This window comes from Periplaneta americana, chromosome 16, assembly GCF_040183065.1.
Source record: "Periplaneta americana isolate PAMFEO1 chromosome 16, P.americana_PAMFEO1_priV1, whole genome shotgun sequence".
Lineage (NCBI taxonomy): Eukaryota > Metazoa > Arthropoda > Insecta > Blattodea > Blattidae > Periplaneta > Periplaneta americana.
Window position 1 is genome coordinate 163,129,976 of NC_091132.1, and position 23,267 is coordinate 163,153,242.

The 23,267-nt window shown below is 37.2% G+C and overlaps 1 protein-coding gene across 4 annotated transcripts in view; it reads right to left on the reverse strand.

Annotated features, from left to right (window-relative positions):
* Positions 1–23,012, reverse strand: part of LOC138691704 (zinc finger protein ZFP2-like) — a 93,080-nt gene extending 70,068 nt beyond the window's left edge. Inside the window, exons 1-5 of one of the 4 annotated variants that reach the window (XM_069813980.1) lie at positions 22,449–22,991; positions 19,562–19,656; positions 16,517–16,654; positions 8,531–8,613; positions 2,907–4,147 (exon numbers count right to left, since the gene is read on the reverse strand). In XM_069813980.1, coding sequence (XP_069670081.1) covers positions 4,117–4,147; positions 8,531–8,613; positions 16,517–16,654; positions 19,562–19,656; positions 22,449–22,770 — 669 coding nt within the window. In that variant the 5' untranslated portion in view covers positions 22,771–22,991 and the 3' untranslated portion in view covers positions 2,907–4,116. Of the gene's footprint in view, positions 1–2,906; positions 4,148–8,530; positions 8,614–16,516; positions 16,655–19,561; positions 19,657–22,205; positions 22,305–22,448 lie in introns of those variants that run through there. The other 3 variants (XM_069813977.1, XM_069813973.1, XM_069813975.1) reach the window with 3 other exon arrangements.
* Positions 23,013–23,267: the final 255 nt, after the last annotated feature.

Sequence of the window (23,267 nt, forward strand, 5' to 3'; positions counted from 1 at the left end):
CTGCCAGCCGAAGTGACGAAGTCCTTGACTCCACATTCCACGAGACCACCTAGACTCTACAGGTTGCCGAAAATTCACAAGAAGGAGGTTCCTCTGAGACCTATTGTCAGCGCCGTAAGTTCTCCCACCTACCGGCTGGCCAAATACCTCACCAGTCTTCTGAATCCTCTTGTGGGAAAATGCAGCCACCATGTGAAGAATTCGGCAGAGTTCATCAAGACTCTACAGAGCATCAGAACAAATCCATCTGATATTCTGGTGAGTTTTGATGTTGTGTCCCTCTTCACTACAGACGTGGACAAATTATTAACAAAATGGACGATTTTTATGATAATTCTGTTTACAAAATTTGACTTTTCAATTTAGACTACATTTGATAATTTTGGATATTTCCATCATTACAGTAGACAGAAATATGCAAAAATGTCAACTGTAGTTTAAATTGAAGAGTCAAGTTTTGAAAAAATATACAATAAAAGTCTTCAATTTTGCTAATAATTTGTAAATTAGCAAAATTGTCAACAGCATTGAGGAGTCAAATTTTGTAAAAATATAAAGCAAAAATCTTCAGTTTTGCTAATAATTTCGAAATATCCAAAATGCCAACTGTAGTACAAATTGAAGAATCGAATTTTGTAAAAATATGCAATAAAACCTTCAGTTTTGCTAATAATTTGTAAATATGCAAAAATATCAAATGTAGTCCAAATTGAGGAGTTAAATTTTGAAAAATATAGAATACAAATCTTCAATTTTGCTAATAATTTGGAAATAAACAAAAATGTCAACTGTAGTGTAAATTGAAGAATCGTATTTTGTAAAAATATATAATAAAAATCTTCAATTTTGCTAATAATTTGGAAATAAACAAAAATGTCAACTGTAGTGTAAATTGAAGAATCGTATTTTGTAAAAATATATAATAAAAATCTTAAATTTTGCTAATAATTTGTCCACGTCTGTAGTGTCCCACTCAAGGAAACGTTGGAGTTATTGAGACCTCACTACCCGCCTGAGGTAATTGGACTCTTTAACCATACGCTCAGCCCCACCTACTTCATGTACAAAGGGCAGTATTATGAGCACTCCGACGGTGTAGTCATGGGCTCACCTCTGTCACTTGCCATAGCCAATTTGTACATGGAAGACTTCGAGCACAGAGCCCTGGAGAACGCGCCCCTGAAACCAGCTCACTTCTACCACTATGTAGATGAAACTTTGGTCGTCTGGCCTCAGGGACAAGAAAAACTTGAGGAGTTCCAAGAATACCTGAACAATATCCACCCAAACATCCAGTTCACGAAAGAGGTGGAAAAAGACGGATGTCTCCCCTTCTTAGACATTCTCATCTCCAGGAAGTCAGATGGCACACTGGGTCACAGAGTATACAGGAAACCGACTCATACCGATCTATATCTGAATGGACGCAGCCACCACCATCCGGCACAGAAACGAACGGTCCTGTCGACTCTTCTACACAGGGCAAGAGGGATTTCGGACAAAGAGAGTCTCCGTTCTGAGATCTGTCACCTACGCAAGACGTTCCTACAGAACAACTTCGGCAACAGGGAAATCGGCTTGGCCCTCAGAAGGGCCTTTTCGGACAAACCACCTGCCGAGGAACAAGAGGAGACAAAGGGCATGGCATACATCCCATTCTACGGCCCCATCTCGGGCAAAATTAGCAGAATGCTAAGAAAACACGGGATTAAAACCATCCATAAGCCGCCCACAAAGATCCAGACTTGCTGAGACCAGTTAAGGACGACCTTGGTCTCAGGGCACCTGGTGTCTACAGAATACCTTGTGAGTGTGGGAAATGCTACATCGGGCAGACGGGACGAACTATTATGGAACGCTGCAAGGAACATCAACGCAGCATAAGACTATATTATCCTGATAAGTCTGCAGTAGCCCAACACAGCCTAGAAACTGGTCACAAGATAGATTTCAGCGCCACCACCATCTTGGACAAGACATCAGGTTACTGGGACTTAGTTATCAAGGAAGCCATCGAAATCCAGCTAGATGGCAATAATTTCAACAGAGACGGGGGTCTACAGCTGAATACAGCATGGAAACCTGCCATCAATACCCTTAGACCACCAGCACACGGCAGACAGTCGGGACCAGCAAGTAGCTCCTGATTGGCTGCTGCGTCGACCAACCAGAATGCGCCTGGCAGTCGGGACTAGGAACTAGCTCCTGATTGGCCCGCAGCGGGAAGCCCTACTTTTGCATATATACCGGCTAGACGTGGTCCCACATCACTTCGTCCCTGAAGAAGATGGCAGAGCTAGCCGTCGAAAGCTTGGAAGCTAATCTCCAACTCACCTGGCTGAGAACCCGAGAAGAGTTATTCTACATCAAATGCCGGGAAAGCCTCAAGTCATACATTATTCCCAGTTTCTTCTTCCAAACCTGGCAAAGTTTCAGCCTACAGAGGAAGGCAATTGATGACATCGTTCTTGCAGCTCTGACAGGATCCATATTTCTACACCAAAACCATCTCTACGGTCAACAGTGATCTTCAATTAATTAGTACCTAATTATTTATTCAATAATTTCTTATCATTGTTGTGTGACTCCATTAAACTTACACATATGTATGTTATTTACACCTTGAATTGCTTATTGTACAATATGTTCTGTCTTTGTCGCAGCCTGTTAATACAGGGAGCTGTTATCGTTTAGATAATTAAATAATAAGCAACTATCACTATGTCCATATTTCATATGTTGTATAATATTGTAGAGCAATTCCACGTGTAACTGACTGACATTTACAGTACACTTTGACAGCAAAATGCCTGCCTAAATTGCATAATGGGTTGAAATTAGACTGTGTCACCGCAGGATTTTATAGAGGGAAGTGTACACTTAAGATACATATAAAAATAATCGTCTTTAAAAGCAAAAGTATACTATTTACTTACGTCCAAAGTGTATGTAACAGACTGACATAAATGTCAACTCTCTCTTCGGTTGAACATGGTTCTCCACAGATTTCTCTGAATTGTCATTGCTGATACAATTTTGCAAAATATAGTTCAGAAAGGAAATTGTAATATTCAGTTTAAGTTGAAAACGACCTCCAAATCACGATTAGTAATGGAGTTATGGCCGAAAAAGTGATGTGTAACAGACTGACCTCATTCTGTAACTGACTGACATCTCTGAATTATAAACTGAAGTTGCACTTACAGAACCGTAAATAGTACAAAATAATATGAAACTTGATAAGTAGTAAATTAACATAACGATTAATTTAAATGAACAATATGTTTTCCAGAATACAAAAATTAGTTTGCTTAACCATGCATCTTAAATGACACAAATTAATGCACATACAAGTATTACATAGGCCTACTTAATAACATATATAGTTCTTTATCTTTGATTAAAGACTGTATATACAAGCCATATGCATTGGTGTTTAATTTTAGGACTCTAAAAGAGTGTCACAGCAACCTTGACAGCGCTTATCACTCTGTATGGCATCAACTCCCCAGCGTAAGACAGTATGTTACGTTATTCAGCGCGTTCCTAATCATCTGGCACTGACCTCCTTATCGATTACGATAAGGTGACGCAGATCGCAGTTTATATTTCCCATGCCTATGGCTGTTATATATTATGTTCATAATAATAGATTAGAATGTTGAGTTCTACTTTTAGAATGAATTTGAACCATTGGAATTAAACACGAAGAAGCACTCCACGGCACTCGTTGACTCACTTATTTAGTCTAACAAGTATGTACTGCAGGAACACTGTCAATATGTCACTTGTTATCTGAACAAACTTTAGTTTCTTTTCACACACGGAACCTGTGGACCTTTCGCACTGATTGTTCACAAGACAGTTGTACATATTCTACAACATAGGGATCTAACACTTTCACGTAATGAACTCCATGAGATGCCGGAATAGGTGCAAGATGTTCAAATCGTTTTTCGAGATACTTTTTTCCTTCGTCTATCTCAATCTGCGCTACCTCCTTAACAATAATTTGGATGTTTTTATTGCTCACAATGTTACAAAATTCTGTAGCGCTTTGTATCTTCTTCCCCGATTTCGCAGGCATCCATGCCATCCTTTTTACTTGGCCTCCAATCACATCCACGGCCCCTTTTCCATGATGTGACTGAAAGAAGTTCCATTCTATGTTAAATCCAAATATGCGAGCAAGCAATGTCACATTGCTCAATGTTTACTTCTGTTTAAAATGACTCACTGCTTTATCTGAAAATATTTTTACCACCTCAATGTTCGGAAGAATCGCCAAAATTTCCGAAAACACTTTTCGTAGACAAACATTCACTACATAGCCTATTTGTCATGTGCTACATAATCTGACACTAATGCAGAGGATTTCTTCTGAACTTCCCTGTCACCTTCCTGTTTAAACCAGGCAACAACAGCAAATATTGAAACCTGCTTATTGCTCCAATGAGCTGCCAGAATCTCATTTTGCTTTTTTCAGGTATAATTACTGCACACTTATCACCAGTTCACATGTAACTTCACCAAGGCCTTCCAAGTAACTAAGCACACTGTGAGAATGAACAACATAACAGCTGAGAAAGCGACATGTCAGTCACTCACAATGCCGCTGCGGAAATCACTTTAGAAGAAAATATTCTAATACTCTTTTATTGGTCATTTAGTAATAACGCAGAATACCAAAGGAAATCTTAATCTGTCAATTATTGTGCTCTGTGGAAGAGTTTTTGTATGTTTCTTGTGACGGACTGACCGTAACTTACAGAACAAATAATTATAATGATTTTAAGTTATTTAGGATCTTAGGATACTTCAACTAATTACATATTTACTTCAAGGAAAGACCAAAATATAGTATACAAAAAAGACGGCTCGAAATAAAACAAATTTACGTGTCAAAATTGTGACACGAAACATAAGTACCTATACGTGTTTTTTTAAGCGTTTGGAATATGACAAGATCTGCAGCAAGTTATAGACTAAAAGAAAGAGTATTTTAAACATTATCTCACGAAATAAGGCGATTTAAAGTATAAAGAAACATATTTCTTCAACAAAAATACACCTACATCAATTTCAAGAAATTCACCTCAGTATGACATTTTCGTGGAATTGCTCTATAGTATTGCGCAATTTTGCATATTTAATTTCCCTACCAATTTTTTTTTCTATAGTTCTATTAAAATTATAGCATATCAGAGGTCTGCATCGGACGTTTTCGCTCGAGCACCAAGTAGTTCATAGCATAATCCGATAGGTAGCGCACATGCATGAAGGGTAAAATTATCGCGAGCGATAAATCCTTGAACGGTATAAGCGGAGCATTAGGTATTCGTTCTTGTTACAGGCAAGATGTACACTGTCAAAAATGGAGAGCGAGCTAAAAGATGTAGTGAAGTTGAAACTACTCAACAAGGAATACAAGTTAAGTGCTAAAGAAGGTATGAAGAGTGATGTGTGGGACAAATTGTTACTTGTGATACTTAGTGTATCAATCTTTGTGTCTGTAACAGTTGTGCAGCATGATTATTCGTTTTATTATATTTTCTGGGACGTTATCTCTGTACTAATATTGTTATTAATCTACTGCTATATCAATAATATTTTGTAAAACGTTTCTACATTGTTGCAGCATATAGACGGAACACTATGTATGGACCTATCATATTATATGTGGTAAATCAAATATTGAATAATTATTAATTAGCAATAATACCTGTATATCGAAGTTTCTCATATTATTTTATTTATAACGCCATGTTACTGTTTTGGTATGTTCCATTAGATGTTTGTCATAAACGCAGAAAATAAAGCCTTATTTTTAAGGTGTAAGCAAAACATATGTGTATCTTATCTGTCGCCTTCCATACAAGATAAGACATGTCGGTGAGATGACCTTGTACTGTGCTTCTATTTATTACGAGTGTATCACGACCGATCGTATCTCACTCGAGGGGGCGACATTCGACCGAGTTCAAACGAGTGATTCAACTCAAATGCAGCACTCTGTAGCATATATTAACCTGTTGTATCCTATAGGATACTTTGTGAATTTAAGGGTTAAACGTGTATAAGAGTTGTTATTAGTGGGACCAAGTGTTTATATGAATCTTTTTCACCACAATGTCAGAAATCAGATCCCAGAGTACCTAAAATGTTATGTTTTATTTAACGACGCTCGCAACTGCAGAGGTTATATCAGCGTCGCCGGATGTGCCGGAATTTTGTCCCGCAGGAGTTCTTTTACATGCCAGCAAATCTACTGACATGAGCCTGTCGCATTTAAGCACCCCAGAGTACCTATTGCATAATTTTCGTTAATGACTTTCTATAACAGACTGGGAAAACAGTTTTAGTAGATTAGTTGTCCATTTAGCAAAAACGCCAAAAGGCTGTTTAAAGATTACTGTGCTCAAATATCATTCACAGGTACATATCATGCTTTATATTAATTGCTGCACAAAGTAAATTCTATGTCAATAAAATCTTCTCAAGTGTGCTTCTAAGAAAACCACTTGCTTTGCAACATATCTAAAGTGGTGATACGAGATTTAAATTCCAATTCTTTGATCATTTTAGGGGAAAGTTCTACTTGTAAATTTTCTACATTGGCCAACAGCTGAATCCCGTGTCAAGATTTACTCAGTGAATCTGATATGTACTCAACAATTTTTTTGAAGTCTCTCTTGTGTCACTGATAAGTACTTTAGTACGATTCTTGGCACCTCTCAGTACAGTCCCTACCCGGAGATCCGATTGAGGGACTATTTTACCTCTGGAGAATTTTACACTAAGGAACTCCATGTATCATAAGCAGTGAAAAATATAGTGAGACTGCATTGGTGTTAATGCAGCTTCTGTGGGTAAGTCTTAGTTACTTGTTAGCTTAAATAACAAATTTAAGCCCCCTTATCACAAGGTGAGTATTATCGCCGCACTCTCATGGTTAACATGTCGGCATCATACAATAATGTGCGGTGTGCTTTTAAAACATAATTTTGCCGACCGATTGTTGCTTGTAGGTTTCACTCTAAGCATCACATTGTCACGTCTACTTCCTCAATAAGAATAAGCACTAATTTGTTATATTGTTAAATGGCTATTATCATTATTATAATTATAATTATTATTATTATTATTTCATATACGAGTACGTTGACATTCTTAACTCTTAATAATAACTCTTTAATAATTTTTAATCATATACCTTAATGATCGTCTTCAGCACAAGACAATGCAACCTCGATTTTAGTCCACGTGGATTAGACAAGTAGGTGTCATTTAATAATGGAAGCAGCTTACTGGTTGCAATATTGAAATTGAGGCGAGTGATTGGAGCGGCGACATAAGAAATTGAAAACAATAATGCAATTAAATTTCAAAGACTTGCCGAATGTTATGCACAAGGCCGCTCAAAAACCTGCCGAATGTTAACCATGAGAGTGCGGCAATAATATCCACGCGGGTGTACGCACATAGAATTATTCCAATTCAGAAACAACTAAGTAAACTAAAAAAACTCCAAAAGGAAATAACATTTCAATGGACACCTAGTCACTGTGGTATACCTAGAAACATCGATAATATTGCAAACCAGGCAACATATTTGCAACCAAGACCTCTTCAAGTGATATCTCTATCCAGTGCTTTTGCTTCAGTAAAGTCTCATTTTATGAACCTATGGATAAACAATTGGCTCTCTTCTGACAAAGGACAAATTTTACAGTCTGTATAAAAGAAACCAAATGACCTGGAAATGTACAAAAACTTGCCCAGACATGTTCAAACATTTTTAACAAGAGCCAGAACAGGTCACATTGTCACACAATTGTACCTACACCAATTTCACATTTTTGATAATCCTACTTGTCTGTGATGTAATAATCATGATTTTTTTTTTAATTTAGACCGGCCAGAGGCCATTTACCAAACTTATCTATTTTGTTTTCTGTTTTCGTTTTCATCTGTTTCCTTTGTTTTACTTACTCTAATACAAACACAACACCCATGCCCGAGGCGGGACTCGAACCTACAACCCTTCGGACCAAGTGATAGGGACATCCCGTGCCCTTACCGCTTGAGCCATCCGGGCCGGCGATGATGAAGATCTGGAACACATTCTTCTATACTGTCCATCCATAAACCACAAAAGAAGTAAATTAAAATCATCAGTTGCAGAAGACACAGCCCTGCAGTATATATTGACTACACCCCAACTCTGGCTACTAGCAACAGGCATCTATAATGAACACCGATCAAAATACTCATTTCTCGTGAAAAACAACAACTGAATAGACTATAGTGGACTTTATGTTGTCAGCAAACAGCTGGATAAATTAAGAAGATTGACTGATTGATTGTGTCACTGATACACAACTCGACCTGTGGCAGTACTTGACAAGTACAGAAGTGAACATACGTTTCTTCTTATGTGTTGCAGAACAAATATTATCTAAAGCCCTATTCATCTCTTACTTTACCTGCAAAACAGAGCATAAATTGAAAACGTATATACTACACTCACCTCTCAGTCAAGACTTCAGATTTCTCCGTCGTTACATCCAGCTTATTCTCCTGTTTCACTCTAGCCATGCCAAATGTTTCATCCTGAAAATAATAAACATACAGAGTGGGCAGATAGTTGGGGTGAATTGAAGCTAGGCATGGCATACCATTGGTCAAGGTGTGCCAATTAAGGTTAGAGTATTAATTGTTTAAGTTTACATGGCAAAGATTTCTGTTTTGTTACTGAAATCAACAAATCTTAATTATTTCAGTAAATGTACTTGCCTCGTGTGTCACCAGAACATTGGGCATTAACTATTGAAGCTATCTTTAAAAACTGAGACTCAGTGATAACAACACAATGATGGATTCACGGACTATCAGCCGAATTAAAGCTGTGGAATACTCCATTTCCCTGAAAAATCAGCAGTGGCTCAACACAGCATAGAAAATGAGCACAGGATCCTGTTCAACCAGACTGAGATCGTCAAGAAATACAATCACTATTGGGAATGAGCAGGTCTGTCATGGTAATTTTTTTCTTGGCCATACGCCCCCCTTATTTTCTCTCTTGAAATACATTTTACTCTCCTCTCTCTACACCTCCAACAGTCATTTGATGGATGTTTTCATGTCAACGAAGTAATAAATAAATAAATAGCTACTGTACACCAAAGAAAGTACAATTTCTCATTGCTTCCTTGGCACCTGTTAAATGTATATAGTGATAAACAAGTAGTTTTAGGCTACAGCCACAATCAACATAAAACTCGTTTGATAATTAACTGTATGGTATATTCTAATGCAATATTGTAGTCCCTTCAACTTGTTACAAATATTACACTTGAGAGGTTGAGGACGCAATCTAGGGAAATAGACCATTTCCCTAATAATTTGTCCTGGGCCTCTCACATGTTATGTTGGTAATTAACAAGTAGTGGGGGGTCACCGGCGTGGCTTAGTCCGTTAAGGTGCTTGCCTGCTGATCTGAAGTTGCGCTCTGACATGGATCCAATCCCCGCTTGGGCTGATTACCTGGTGGGTTTTTTCCGAGGTTTTCCCCAACCGTAAGGTGAATGCCAGGTAATCTATGGCGAATCCTCGGCCTCATCTCGCCAAATACCATTTCGCTATCACCAATCTCATCGACGCTAAATAACCTCGTAGTTGATACAGCGTCGTTAAATAACCAACTAAAAATATTTTTAAAACAGTAGTGGGGGAGTGTTAACCTACAACAGTGCGTTAGAATAAACAGGTAAGTACCAACGATTTTTATGTTGAACGTATTTGTGGCTGCAAACTAAAATCATATGTTCATCACTATACACATCATACAGAAGCTAGAGAAGTAAACAAAAACTGCCTCTTTTGGTGTAGCTTTTCTGGAAAAATACCATTTTTTATATATACTTCTGGATTCCAGCACTGTAGAGGTGGACCGTTTATGTTTATGAACATCAAAGAAGATATATTGGGAATTGCAAGAGATGATCTAAGCTCAGTACCGATCTCCTTGTAAAAATATAATCTCCATGCACAAATCTTAGGCACCCATACAATGCATGGCTCCATATAGGCAAAATTATCTCTTCCTCACATGGTTCATTAAAAGATTCTAGATTCCCATACAATATACGGCCCCGTATGGCCTCCATGATAGGACTGGGAACGAGTAATCCTGGAGACCATTGAAATTAGATTATAAAAGAACAACTTCAATAGGGATGGTGGCCTGCAAGGCATGGACCCCAGCCTTGAACAGACTAAAGCCCTCACGAGAACTTACACCGAATACCGAGGACCAGCACCTAGCTCAGCTGGCCGATCAAACTTGCCATCCGCCAACAACACAAAAGGAACCCCGGTAGGGGCGGACTTTATGAACACACAGAATTCCCGGCCCTGGATTCGTTCCATCACCCAGCCAATCCCGCACATCTGACCAAACCAATTTATATCTGAAACAACATTCAGACATCGGCATCATCAGTTCCCTGACGATGGCTATAGAGTCAGTAGCTGAAAGCTTAGAGCATACATGGGCACAATTTTCGGTTACGTGAGGCACTCGATTTGAAATAGTTTGTTTACTAGGAGAGCAAACTGCAGAGTAGGATGGGAAATATAAACTGCTGTGACCTGCGTCACCTTACCGTAATCGCTAAGGTGGTCAGTGGCGAATTATTAGTAAAGCGCTTGGTTAACGTGAGAGACTCGAAAACTTTTATTCAATTTGGCAAACTAATACGGCAGCTTTAATCATAAACCTCTTTACTGTTTCTCCGTTGCTGAATTGATTTAAATCACAGGCGAGAAATTGCGTAACTAGCCAATAATATTCCATCACGTTCTCTAAGTTTATTTTCTTGAATATTCTGGCGTTTCTCAAGATTACTTAATAGATTTGCAAGTTCTCGACCTAAAATAATTTCAGAAAATCATATTTCGTTTTCTACGCACATTTGATATTTCTTTTGGATATAATACGTACAAACAACATTTAATTCCTCGTAGGCTACCTTTTAATGCATCGTGTTTAAGGTATAATGTCGTATTTAGTATACTATGCAAATGTTAAGATCATAAATTTTCTTCGGAATAGTACGAAAAATAACATTTTATTTGTCTTACCTTGTAATTCAGCACGTTCTTTATAACATAAGGAGTAATGTCGTTGTATATTAAATTTATTAATGCCTAATAGGATTTTCGAGCATAACATACATCGTATGTTCTCCCCTTCTAAACAGCAAAAAAACTTTTTCTCCCATTTCTCATGAACACGTACACACTGCCTTGATAATGCCATTATGCATAGGAGCTACGTGAGGGAGGAACGGGGACTATGAAGATGATGTCACTCAGAGCGATAAGCTCTGTGAAGGTCAGTGAGGCATTATTTCTCAAGTGAGGCACGATGCCCATCTCTGGCTTAGAGTATTCCACAACTTAACTCGGCTCATAGCCCATGCTTACATCATTATGAATCAACGCCGAGGAAGCCTGAAGTCATACAACACAGCGATTATTCAAGCGGCATTTCAACATTGCAAGACATGGAAGAGTTCCGGATCGCAACACAATCAATAACTGGATTGATAAATTACGAACAGCAGCTTCTCTCAAGAGATGACAAACCTAGAGCTCTAACTGTGCATACACCAGAGAATATCCCACACCAAACTGTCACCTTCTGACTATGAAGTGGTTTCATATGCAGTTCACGAGAATTCTGAGTGCTTCAGTATCAGATGTGTTTATTTACATTACCAGCAGGAGCGAATGCTAGTCACGAAAGTTAGGCTTGCTCTTTTATTCATAGGGGAAGATGGGAGGATATAATAATTCATAATTAATAAAAATAATCAGACCTACATAAATAATTTATTTTATAATTATGAAATCATTATGAGTCATGGATCATATTCGCTTATGAGATGTAGAAGTTCGATATAACATAACAAACATGGCCAACAAAACAGTTTATTTAGTTTTTTTGGATCCTGCCAACCAATGCATATTGTTGTATTGAACTGCACTGAACGAGCGCACATATTCTCTATAATGCCTGTCTTATCTTGAATAGTCCTTCGGGAAAATGGATTTAATAATAAGGTTTCAATTACACACAATTCCGAACTCATTGCAATACTTCAAATTAATGTTTAAGAATTAATAATACATGCAGCAGCTAACATATGCATTCCGCTCATACAATTACATTGCAGTCGCAAATCACAGCACATTCCCGCTGTCAATGCTGCTCTGTGTAACGATAAATAGTCGTTGGTGTAGCTCTCAGACCAGAGCTTAAACAACACATAACAGAAGCATGTACGCCTAGGACGGACAAAGGAGGAAGGCACTTGCGCGCACATCATATTCTCGCTATTTCTACGTCTTTCCTGTAGCTCCGAGAAACGAGCAAGCATTGCGTTACTTGCGGTGTGCAACCTGCGGATGGTATTACGCCTATACAATATTCCAAAAATCAAAATAAATTTTAATGTACGTAACGCCATTTTGAGAAATACACATTCTACGAAAATATTGGGCTTGTGTAGCAAGCATAGGATGCCCTGAGAAAACGCCCCTGATTACCAGACAATTCAAAGTGGGCTTTATCTGACATTATTAACAGACGAATAATCCTTGTATCTTCGTTCATTAAATGAATAAATTCATTGCAAAATTCCATTGTTGAGATGAAGTCATGGTCCAACATCTCTTGCACTATTTGAATTTTGTACGGATGGTAATTTAAGTCTATGTGCAAAATTCGACGAAGATAATTCAGTTTTGTTAATTTCAGTAACAAAACAGAAATCGTTGCCATGTAAACCTAAACAATTAATACCATAACCTCAAATGCTATACCTTGACCAATGTTATGACATGCCTAGCATCAATCTACTCCAACTATCGGATGGGTATTACATAGGGTTACCAAACATCCGTATTTAGCAGGACATATCCGTATCTTGAAGGCTAGTCCTGCTGTCCATATTTATTTCTGAAGATTTGTTTAATGTCCGTATTTTTATGGGAAAGTCCCAATCATCTTATTTTTTATAATTACATTTCAAAACATAATTTTGAACTGCGAATAAAACTATAGTTTTTTGTCCCTATATTTTATTTAGAGTCTGAACTCATTGCAATGGTAGCATAATGTTCTAATTATTAGCTTCACTGGTCAATAAACTTTCGTTACAACGTTACAATAGTGCTGCAAGTGTTTGCGTCAATGGTGAGTATTCTCTTTTCAATACAAGCCCTGAATGAACCATGACAGATCACGCTCTGTCCGTAAAATCGGTCGATCGGCATGTATAAACAGTAGCATGGTCTCTGATACCATCAGTAAGACGAGGTTGAGTCAATTTATTATTTTTTGACCTGAAAATCAGCATCAGTAAAACTGTAAACATACGAAATTATTCTTCAGATTGTAGTGAAGGCCACTGTTTCAGTGATCTGTCAGCAAATACAGATTTAGTGATAGTGATAGATTTATTGGTATTAGTTCACAAAAGTACAAACTTAATAATTTCAAAAAAGATCTATATACAAAAGTAGTCATACATAATAAATATACAATTTCCTAAACTAATTAATTTATCGCAAATTTCAGTAATTAATTGTTCAAACTTGCAATTCCGTCTAGTTTTAGTGCATGTTTAAACCAATCGTGATAACTAGGGCTAGGATTTTGATGAAATTGCATCTTTTTTCTAGTAAACCAGAAACATTGCTACTTCAATATTTATATGTTATGTGATAAACTGAGCGTTTTAAGACATATTTGTTAGGGCATTTTTTTGCATTTTTTTGCCTGTTTCAACTTATAAGAACATCTTTTGTTTTATTCGGTCATTTTTTAGGCATTTTCATTTAATTTTGGCCATAAATCCCCATTATTAATGTAAAATAATGTTTATTTCCTTTGATATATTCTTTACATATTTTGTCCATTAATACTCATTATTTTGTATAATATTGTAAACGTTTCTCTACCCAAATATTGCCATTTTAACGTAGTACACCCCATGATATGGATCAGTCCAACCACCCCTTCAGTATAGACTCCTCTATACCTGCTAATTCCGGATAAGAGTGGCCTTGTGGTAGACAGCATGGAAACTAAAAGTAAAATAAATCATGGCCCTACAGCCCATGAAGGGCCAAGACCGACCAGCCGATTGCTGACCTCACGTCCACATGCCAAAGCAGAGGTGAACGATCATACATGGAAACTATATCAGGTAAAATAATTAAAGTGTACTACTTAGAAAAAATTATGCAAAATTTAATTTAATTACTAGTCTAAATATGAAGTAGTACAAAACCTCTTTTCCTACTAAGCCAATTAATTATATAAGATCAATTTTTAGGGCATTTCTGAAAGATATTTAGGTCATAAATGGATTGTTTTTTTCATGATTTATAGGTCATCAAAATCCTAGCCCTAGTGATAGCTATTAAAACTTTAAAACTTATTTATCTGCTCCTTTTCACAATTTTCTACCATGAACATTTTTAAATTAATTTTTTTTAACATCTAAATTTATTCTATAACTTTCATATTTATGTATAATTATAGGTTCACTTATGCCTATTAACTAATTCTTCCCTGTCATCAAACTGCATCCAGGTTAGCACTTGTTGACATATAGCCAGCACACTGCAATAGCTGAATCGGTATTTCTCAGTGAGTACAGTAGGTCAGTCTAAATTCCTGCTACATGCTTGTCAGCAAGTTATTTGCTTATTTATACATCTTGCAGCATACATGTAAACATATTTGACATATTAATTACGTAAATCAATATCAATTACAGTTACAAGATTCTTTTCCATGCTCACATTTTCGTTTAATACTATTCTACTTTTTATCAAATTTATTTTATGTGTAATCTTATTGAAATTTAAAATCTTGAAATATACAAATCAATTCTGTCAGCAAATATATGGTGAGTGAAGTAATTTTTGTAATTATGACTACATGTAAAATTTGGTTTAAAAAAATAGGTTGGTGTTTGTCACGTAGGTCTATGTTTCTATATACAGAGCTGGAATTAATATGTACTGTACTGTGACTGTGTTTTTTTAATTGTATTTTAATTATTTTATTGTACAGATAATCATTTAATATATGCCTACGCAACTTAACAAGCAATAATCATTCGATTTTTGAATGTGAAAAGTTCTAAAGAATAAGACATTTACAAATGTTTTTTGTGTCCGGACTTTGTCCTGCTTTTTAAACTACTTTGTTCTGTTTTTAAACTACTTTGTCCTGCTTTTTAAACTACATTGTCCTGTTTTTTAAACTACTTTGTCCCGCTTTTTAAACTACTTTGTCCTGCTTCTTAAACTACTTTGTCCTGCTTTTTAAACTACTTTGTCCTGCTTTTTAAACTACATTCTCCTGCTTTTTAAACTACTTTGTCCTGTTTTTAAACTACTTTGCTCTGTTTTTTAAACTACTTTGTCCCGTTTTTAAACTACTTTACCCTGTTTTTAAACTACTTTGTCCTGCTTTTTAAACTACTTTGTCCTGTTTTTAAACTACTTTGTCCTGCTTTCTAAACTACTTTCTCCTTCTTTTTAAACTACTTTGTCCTGTTTTGAAACTACGTTGTCCTGTTTTAAACTACTTTTTCCTGTTTTTTAAACTACTTTGTCCTGTTTTTAAACTACTTTGTCCTGTTCTTAAACTACTTTGCCCTGTTTTTAAACTACTTTGTCCTGTTTTTTAACTACTTTGTCCTGTTTTTAACTACTTTGTCCTGTTTTTAAACTACTTTGTCCTGTTTTTAAACTACGTTGTCCTGTTCTTAAACTACTTTGTCCTGTTTTTAAACTACTTTGTCCTGTTTTTAAACTACTTTGTCCTGTTTTTAAACTACTTTGTCCTGCTTTTTAAACTACTTTGTCCTGTTTTTAAACTACTTTCTCCTGCTTTTTAAACTACTTTGTCCTGTTTTTAAACTACTTTGTCCTGTTTTTAAACTACTTTGTCCTGTTTTTTAAACTACTTTGTCCTGTTCTTAAACTACTTTGTCCTGTTTTTCACTAATGAATATCTGGTAACCCTAGTATTACGTAAGTCAAAATCATGAGTTCTGCCCTACCTTGTACCAGAGAAAATTCATAATGTTAAATTCAATAGATCTGAATGAATAAAATGAAATGTTCATTGTTTTAAGCTATAGAATTTAATATCAACATACGTAATGCCAAAAACAACGTACACGTGGTTGGATTATGCACAGGATATGGGATACAACCTTATTCCCCACATCTCATTTAAAACACGTGAATTCGAGGACTTAATGTGGAACTAACGTAACTACAAACGACGTTTCATTTTTTATTTTTTTTATTTTAATGCAGTATTTTACGACGCTTTATCGACTGCTCTGCTTATGTGTGGTTTCTCAAACAACCGATTCAACTGTATCTGCGACGAAAAGCATACACTATGCACTCCACTTACCTCAGCTTTGCACATTATGGTAGCAAAATTAGTTGGCACTGCAGTTTCTTCAATTTTAATCTGTGACGTAAGATCGCAGCCGTGGTCCACGCATTCCGTCTTTATTCCACCCATGTGGAGATCCAATAAATTCCCATCCTGCAGAACACGGACATAATACATATGTAACATATAACACCAGCATAAGTTTGAGAAAAGAAATGCTTCTACTTCTAAAATGATTAACATGTGGCAATATGTGTATTTTTTATTTGAGTCATTTTACGACGCTTCATCATCTGCTATGTTTATCCAGAGTATGAATGAGATGAAGGTGATAATGCCAGCGAAATGAGTCCAAGATCCAGCGCCGAAAGTTACCCAGCAATTGCTGTTAATGGGTTGAGAGAAAATCTCAGAAAAATCTCAAACAGGTAATTTGTCCGAACTGGAATTTGAACTAGTCACCTGCAAAGGTCGAACATGAGAGAGGCAACTTACTTACTGGATTTTAAGGAACCCAGAGGCTCACTGCCCGCCATTGGTCCCTATCCCGAGCAAGATTAATCCAGTCTCTATCATCATATCCCACCTCCCGCAAATCCATTTTAATATTATCTTCCCATCTACGTCTCGGCCTCCCCAAAGGTCTTTTCCCTCCGGCCTCCCAACTAACACTCTATATGCATTTCTGGATTCACCCATAAGTGCTACATGCCCTGCTCATATCAAACGTCTGGACTTAATGTTCCTAATTATGTCAGGTGAAGAACACAATGCGTGCAGTTCTGTGTTGTGTAACTTTCTCCATTCTCCTGAACTTCATCCCTCTTAGCCCCAAATATTTTCCTAAGCACCTTATTCTCAAACACCCTTAACCTATGTTCCTCTCTCAAAGTCAGAGTCCAAATTTCACAACCATAAAGAACAACCGGTAATATAACTGTTTTATAAATTCCAACTTTCAGACTTTTTGACAGCAGACTGGATGATAAAAGCTTCTGAACTGAATAATAACAGGCATTTCCCATATTTATTCTGTGTTTAATTTCCTCCTGAGTATCATTTATATTTGTTACCGTTGCTCCCAGGTATTTGAATTTTTCCACTAAGATATCATAAACTTGGTCTTATTTCATACGAAAATCTAATAGGAAGATCTGTGCTAAAACCCTTAAGTAGTTAAAACGTGAAGTGGTGGGATTGGAGGACAGCGAACATTTTTATAACAAGGTGGAACAAACACGACAGGCTTCCTTCTGCAGAGCAAACATCAGTGAATATCGAACATCGCCAGACTCGATAAACTTGAACCGAACATACCGCCTGTAATGCACGATGCTAATTTGAACCAGGGCCCAATTGTTTCGCGCTGAAACGTGATAACCGTTACTCTAAGATGTATTTAGATTTCGGTCCGTTAATAATATAGTGATTGCCCCTGCAAGCAGTGATGATAATAATAATAAAAATAATAATAATAATAATAATAATAATAATAATAATAGTTCTGTAATAGCTACTGATCATATGAATAGGGGAATTCGTTCGTGGACGTCAATATGTGTAATGACATGCTATTCACAATATAGAAGACAAAAAGTTAATTATACAGCGCACCTCTGAATGTTCTTGGATTTCAATACTACAGTACGAGTAATCTGTATTATGTAGGGATAATATTCAGTCGAAATCAACAGCATTTCATTGTTCATTTAAACTCAGTCGAGTTAAAGTTGTGGAATACTCCAAGCTTTCGACTACTGACTTTGTAGCCATCGTCAGGGAACTGATGATGCCGATGTTGAATTGAATTGAAAGGGGAGAAGAGGGAGGAGAAACTTAAAAGGTACGTAAAACGCGTCCTAGTAAAGGATTCGGGGCTGAAAGAAACTGAATATGTGAGCTCCAAGCCTGTTGGCCACTTGTCTCACTCCGGGTTATGCTGCTCCTCTTAAGGAGCCCTAGAAAATTTTGTAGGGGAAGAGCCGAAAATGGACGTAACCTCTTAGGTAGGCTACCACATACGCGAGGGGAGGGGAATGTGATCAAAGTGATAATGGGACAGGTGTCTCTGATGCATGTCTTCAATTCATTACAGGTAAATTCGTCCACGGAACAAGGTTCAATATAGAAACCCACTACAAAAAAGTCCACAATTTCAAGCCTACTCTACATGAGTGTACATGACTGTAGATATGAGATGGAACATATTAGTCAAGTATCTGTGAGAAAGACAATGGACTGTTTTCACGATAGACTGGGGCATTGTTTGGCTGTGAATGGTTCTTATTTTGAGTGACATGAACGCAAACTGGATAAACAACTCTACATTATTATATTTTTTTAATTTCAGTCTATATACTTCAAAGTCTGTTAACTATAAATTAGGAGATATATAACCTTATGTCATACTCTACTCTGTGATTAAAGTCCAACATAGAAATTAAGGTGCATCCACATGGTTCAACTTTACATATTTAAGCAATGCATGCAAGAGTGAACGAAACTCATTCAATTGTGCATGCCATTTTCCGCTAAAAATGAGAGCACATTCAGCAACTGAAAGCTACTCATCCCCGGTGGGTATCTTGGGCGTTATTTCGTTCAACAGTAGCATGTAGCAAGCAGCTCATTGTTCTATGTTGGCTGTCATGAATAAACTGAAAATCGCTTTTTCCCTTTCTTATTTTTTCTTCTTTTTTTTTTTTTTTTTTTTTTTTTTGTAACGGTGGACATCTTAAGCTGAAAATGGCGGCAAGCATAATTAGCTTTATTGAAGATTATCGTAAATATGAGTGTCCATGGAGTGTTTAAGCACAATTTCGAGAATCAAATAGGCCCAAGTATTGGATTGATATTAAATATTTATTAATTAATATATAGACGTAGTGAAGATTACATTCAACACGACGCATCATGTAGACACAAAATATGCATGCATCTTAGTTGAACGTGGGCTTCCATGTTGATTTTTTCAATATTCTCCCTAGAGTGCATGCGTACGTGTATGAAAAATTAAACCATGTAGATGCAGGTTCAGAGGACCAGTGACTTTTAATTTACCTCTGGTAAGAGCTTCTCATCTGTAGCAGTGTCATCACTCGACTGTATAGCTAATGGGTCAACCTCGAGTTCCTTCTTGATTGCATCCATCACGACTGTAACAGACATTTAAGCGATTGTCATATATGCAGAATGTAAGTTGATGAAACAGCCTTATTGACAGCGGTTACAAAGTATATTTTGCTGGAACTTCCGCAACTTTTATGATCTAATTAAATGTTATAAAAATGTAGGATACATTTAGAATTAGTGAGTACCTATGTCGGTATGAATTCGACTATGGACACTTCTCATGTAGAGAGTAAGATAATATGTTAATTGACTGTATGAAAAATGGACAGACAGAATAAGAATCGAAGCTGTGTTGGAAAGAGGAATTGGCTGGGTCACTAGCTGAGAAGAAATTGAATACTGAAGGATGCACTGGAAGGAATGGTAAACGAGAGAAGGGTTCGAGGCAGAAGATACAAAATAATAGCCGACATTAAAATATATGGATCATATGCGGAGACTAAGAGGAAGGCAGAGAATAGGAAAGACTGGAGAATGTTGGGTTTGCAGTGAAAGACCTGCCCTTGGGTAGAACACTATAAATGAATGCATGAATGAAGTGTACCTATATGCTAGGTAGACTAAAAGCCCAAACGGAACAACTGGATAATACGCACGGTAGAGCAATGTCGATAGTCGACGTTACTCGCTAGCCACTAGTCACCAGGACATACCGAGCCATGTCAAACAAAAGACAATCGAAATCGTGGTAGTTAAATTCGCGACTATATTCTTAAATAAATCACTTCATTAGTCAAGTGCAAGGTTTATGTAGTACAACGGCGGTGTTTTGAATGCATTAAAAGAAAATGCAGATGTAGTAAAATTTTAAAGTAGGTTATCACAACGAAATGAAGAGGAATGAAGGTCTGTTTCACGAAACATCAATCAAATGACGGAAAGTACATTTCCGGTTAATGTTCACCAAAGCGTTAAGTACGTAATTATGACCGCGTTGCCGTTTTATTTGTGACCTAGGGAAAAATACTTAATCTTTTACGAAAAAGAAATTTTAGGGACTATGACATTATTCACCGCTTTTATTATATTCTTGTTTATCAATATTACGAAACAAAAACTGTCATAAAGGCCATGGCCGGCTAGAAACATTGATACCAAAGAGATAAACCAATTCGGCCGTGAAGAAACAAAAGAAAATGAGACAGATATTTTAGTTCGAGATAAAATGGACACTTTACAAGACATAGTGAAACGTTTCCAAAAGGAAATGTCAAAAAGGTACAATTCTTGCCTGTCTCCGCGTGCGCGGATTTTGTTAATAAAAACCAGAACTAACCAAACCTAACCTTAGTATATACAAGGTGTGCAACTGGAGCAAGAAGGGATCTTCATTTAATTTGCAATGTACACGCTAAAATAAATTTAAGTAAGGATCACGCTCCCACTGCATGAGAGGTCCGCGGATGCGCTACAGCAAAACTGTTTCTGTCCCGGCCCTCTCATCCAAGCCACATAATCTACTCGCAATATTTACGCAAATACATCTTGTCGCTAACAGTGGTGCTATCTCTCAGTAATGTTCAGAACGAAGGGGGTTGAGAGAGAAAAAATAAATAAATTTATCCTTCTGACGACGCCACACACCAACGTCATGTTCTTATGTTGGCGACATTGTGTATTTAGTTAAACGTAACGGCACTGTTAAAAGCTACCGTGCTAATTCTCCAGTTTAGGGGCCCAAACAAACCATACCTAACCCGTCACTGATTCTCGAGCTTACAAAAACTCGCCACATACTGTATCTTCCATTTAGCACAAAACGTACATGAAAGACATAGGCCTACCAGAAGTCTGAACAAACCAAACCTAACCTGTAACTGATTCTCGGCCTTGCGAAAACTACCTATCTACTGTGTCTTCCTATGGGCCTTTGCAAAGCACACTAGAAACCTGAACATACCACACCTGTCACTGAATAACCTTACTAAAACTCGCTTTTTCAACCTAGTCAGGCTAGTGAGTATAGTTCCACAATTTGCACACACACATTTAGCCTATCGGACAATACATCGTGTCTTCACAGAAAAAGGTAGTTCTTCAATATTCAACAATGGCCCCTTTGAAAATTCCAAAACTCTCCACTTTTTATTAATTATATATTCAGCAAACCTAACGTAAAATCGGAGCTCATTGTCCAATAATTGTACATCGAAAAATAGGTTCAGAAAAGCAGAATCACAACCATCGCACAATCGACGGAAGGTAATATATTACGTCTTATATATGCCGTGTATTTTACCACGCAACAGGTAAAATCACAAAATTAAACACGGTGAAACGAGCGTTGAGCGGATTCCGCCGATTTTGGAATAGACACCGACGTACTTGAACTGCCAACATAGAAAACAAAAAATCACACTCAATCGCTTTCACCTTCTTCTTGACGGGATAATAAAAGCCTAAACTAACCTAACCTAACCTAAGTGCGTCGGTATCTATTCCAAAATCGGCGGAATCCGCTCAACGCTCGTTTAATCTTTATATTTTATCGGCGTTGTCATGACTTAAGGTTCGAATGATAATTACACAGCAGGCAAAAACTAACTGACAATATTCACGTATACACACTTACCTCTGTGAAGTATTAAAATGAAAAAGAACCACAATATTAGCGATATCTACACTTCTCCATTTTAACTTTTAATTGTAGAATACATCGACAGCTTTCAGTACGATCTAGTCAGCCGTGACCACCGAGGGAAAATCTGAGATGATGATGATGATGATGATGATGATGATGATGATGATGATGATGATGATGATGATGATGATGATGATGATGATGATTATGATCGGGAGCAGATCTTCCGCTTACCCAAATCATCGCGGACGATGGTGTGCACCGTGTCCTTGCTAATGTCCAATTCCTCCGCAATCAATCTTAGAGTCAGTCGCCGATCTTGTGCCAGCATTTGTCGCACTTTCGCGATCATTTCTGGGGTTCTGCTTGTCGATGGCCGACCTGAACGTGGCTCATCCTCAATTGTTTCCTTCCCTTCACGGAAGCGTTTAAACCATTCGTAAACACATTTTCTGCTCACGGCTTCCCTCCCGTACACCTGCACCAACATTCCATGTGTCTCCGTTGCAGTCTTCCCCAATTTGTAGCAGAATTTGATGTTTATACGTTGCTCCATTGCGCTGTAACACTTCCTCTCACACTACGTTCAACTGGTCGCAGTCTGTTTACACTGCCAGTCACATACTTTCCATGCTGTGTATCGATTCTCCCCAAGTCTCTGAAGAACCATGCGCATGCGCAAGCATATGCGCCAAGTGGCCGTTCAGATATGACATCATTCACCGAACTTTTTAGACACACCACGTATTACCGGTATTAAAGGATAATTGTTTCACCATATTTTCTGTTGAATCTTGATAATGGGTTGTGTTGATTTTAAAGATATAATATTAAAAGCATAATATTCCCAAGTGAAAATGAATGTAATATCAATATTATAGACACAAGATAGAAATTAAATAGCATGGAGAAAGCAAGTTTTGGAATTGACTATTGGATAACGCCACACTCTACTATATACAGTCGCGAAGCTCAATATGTAGTAAAAATGCTAGCATGGGTAGTTGCCCACCACTAGGATCGCTACTATCGCCTCATCATCACAGATCTCTC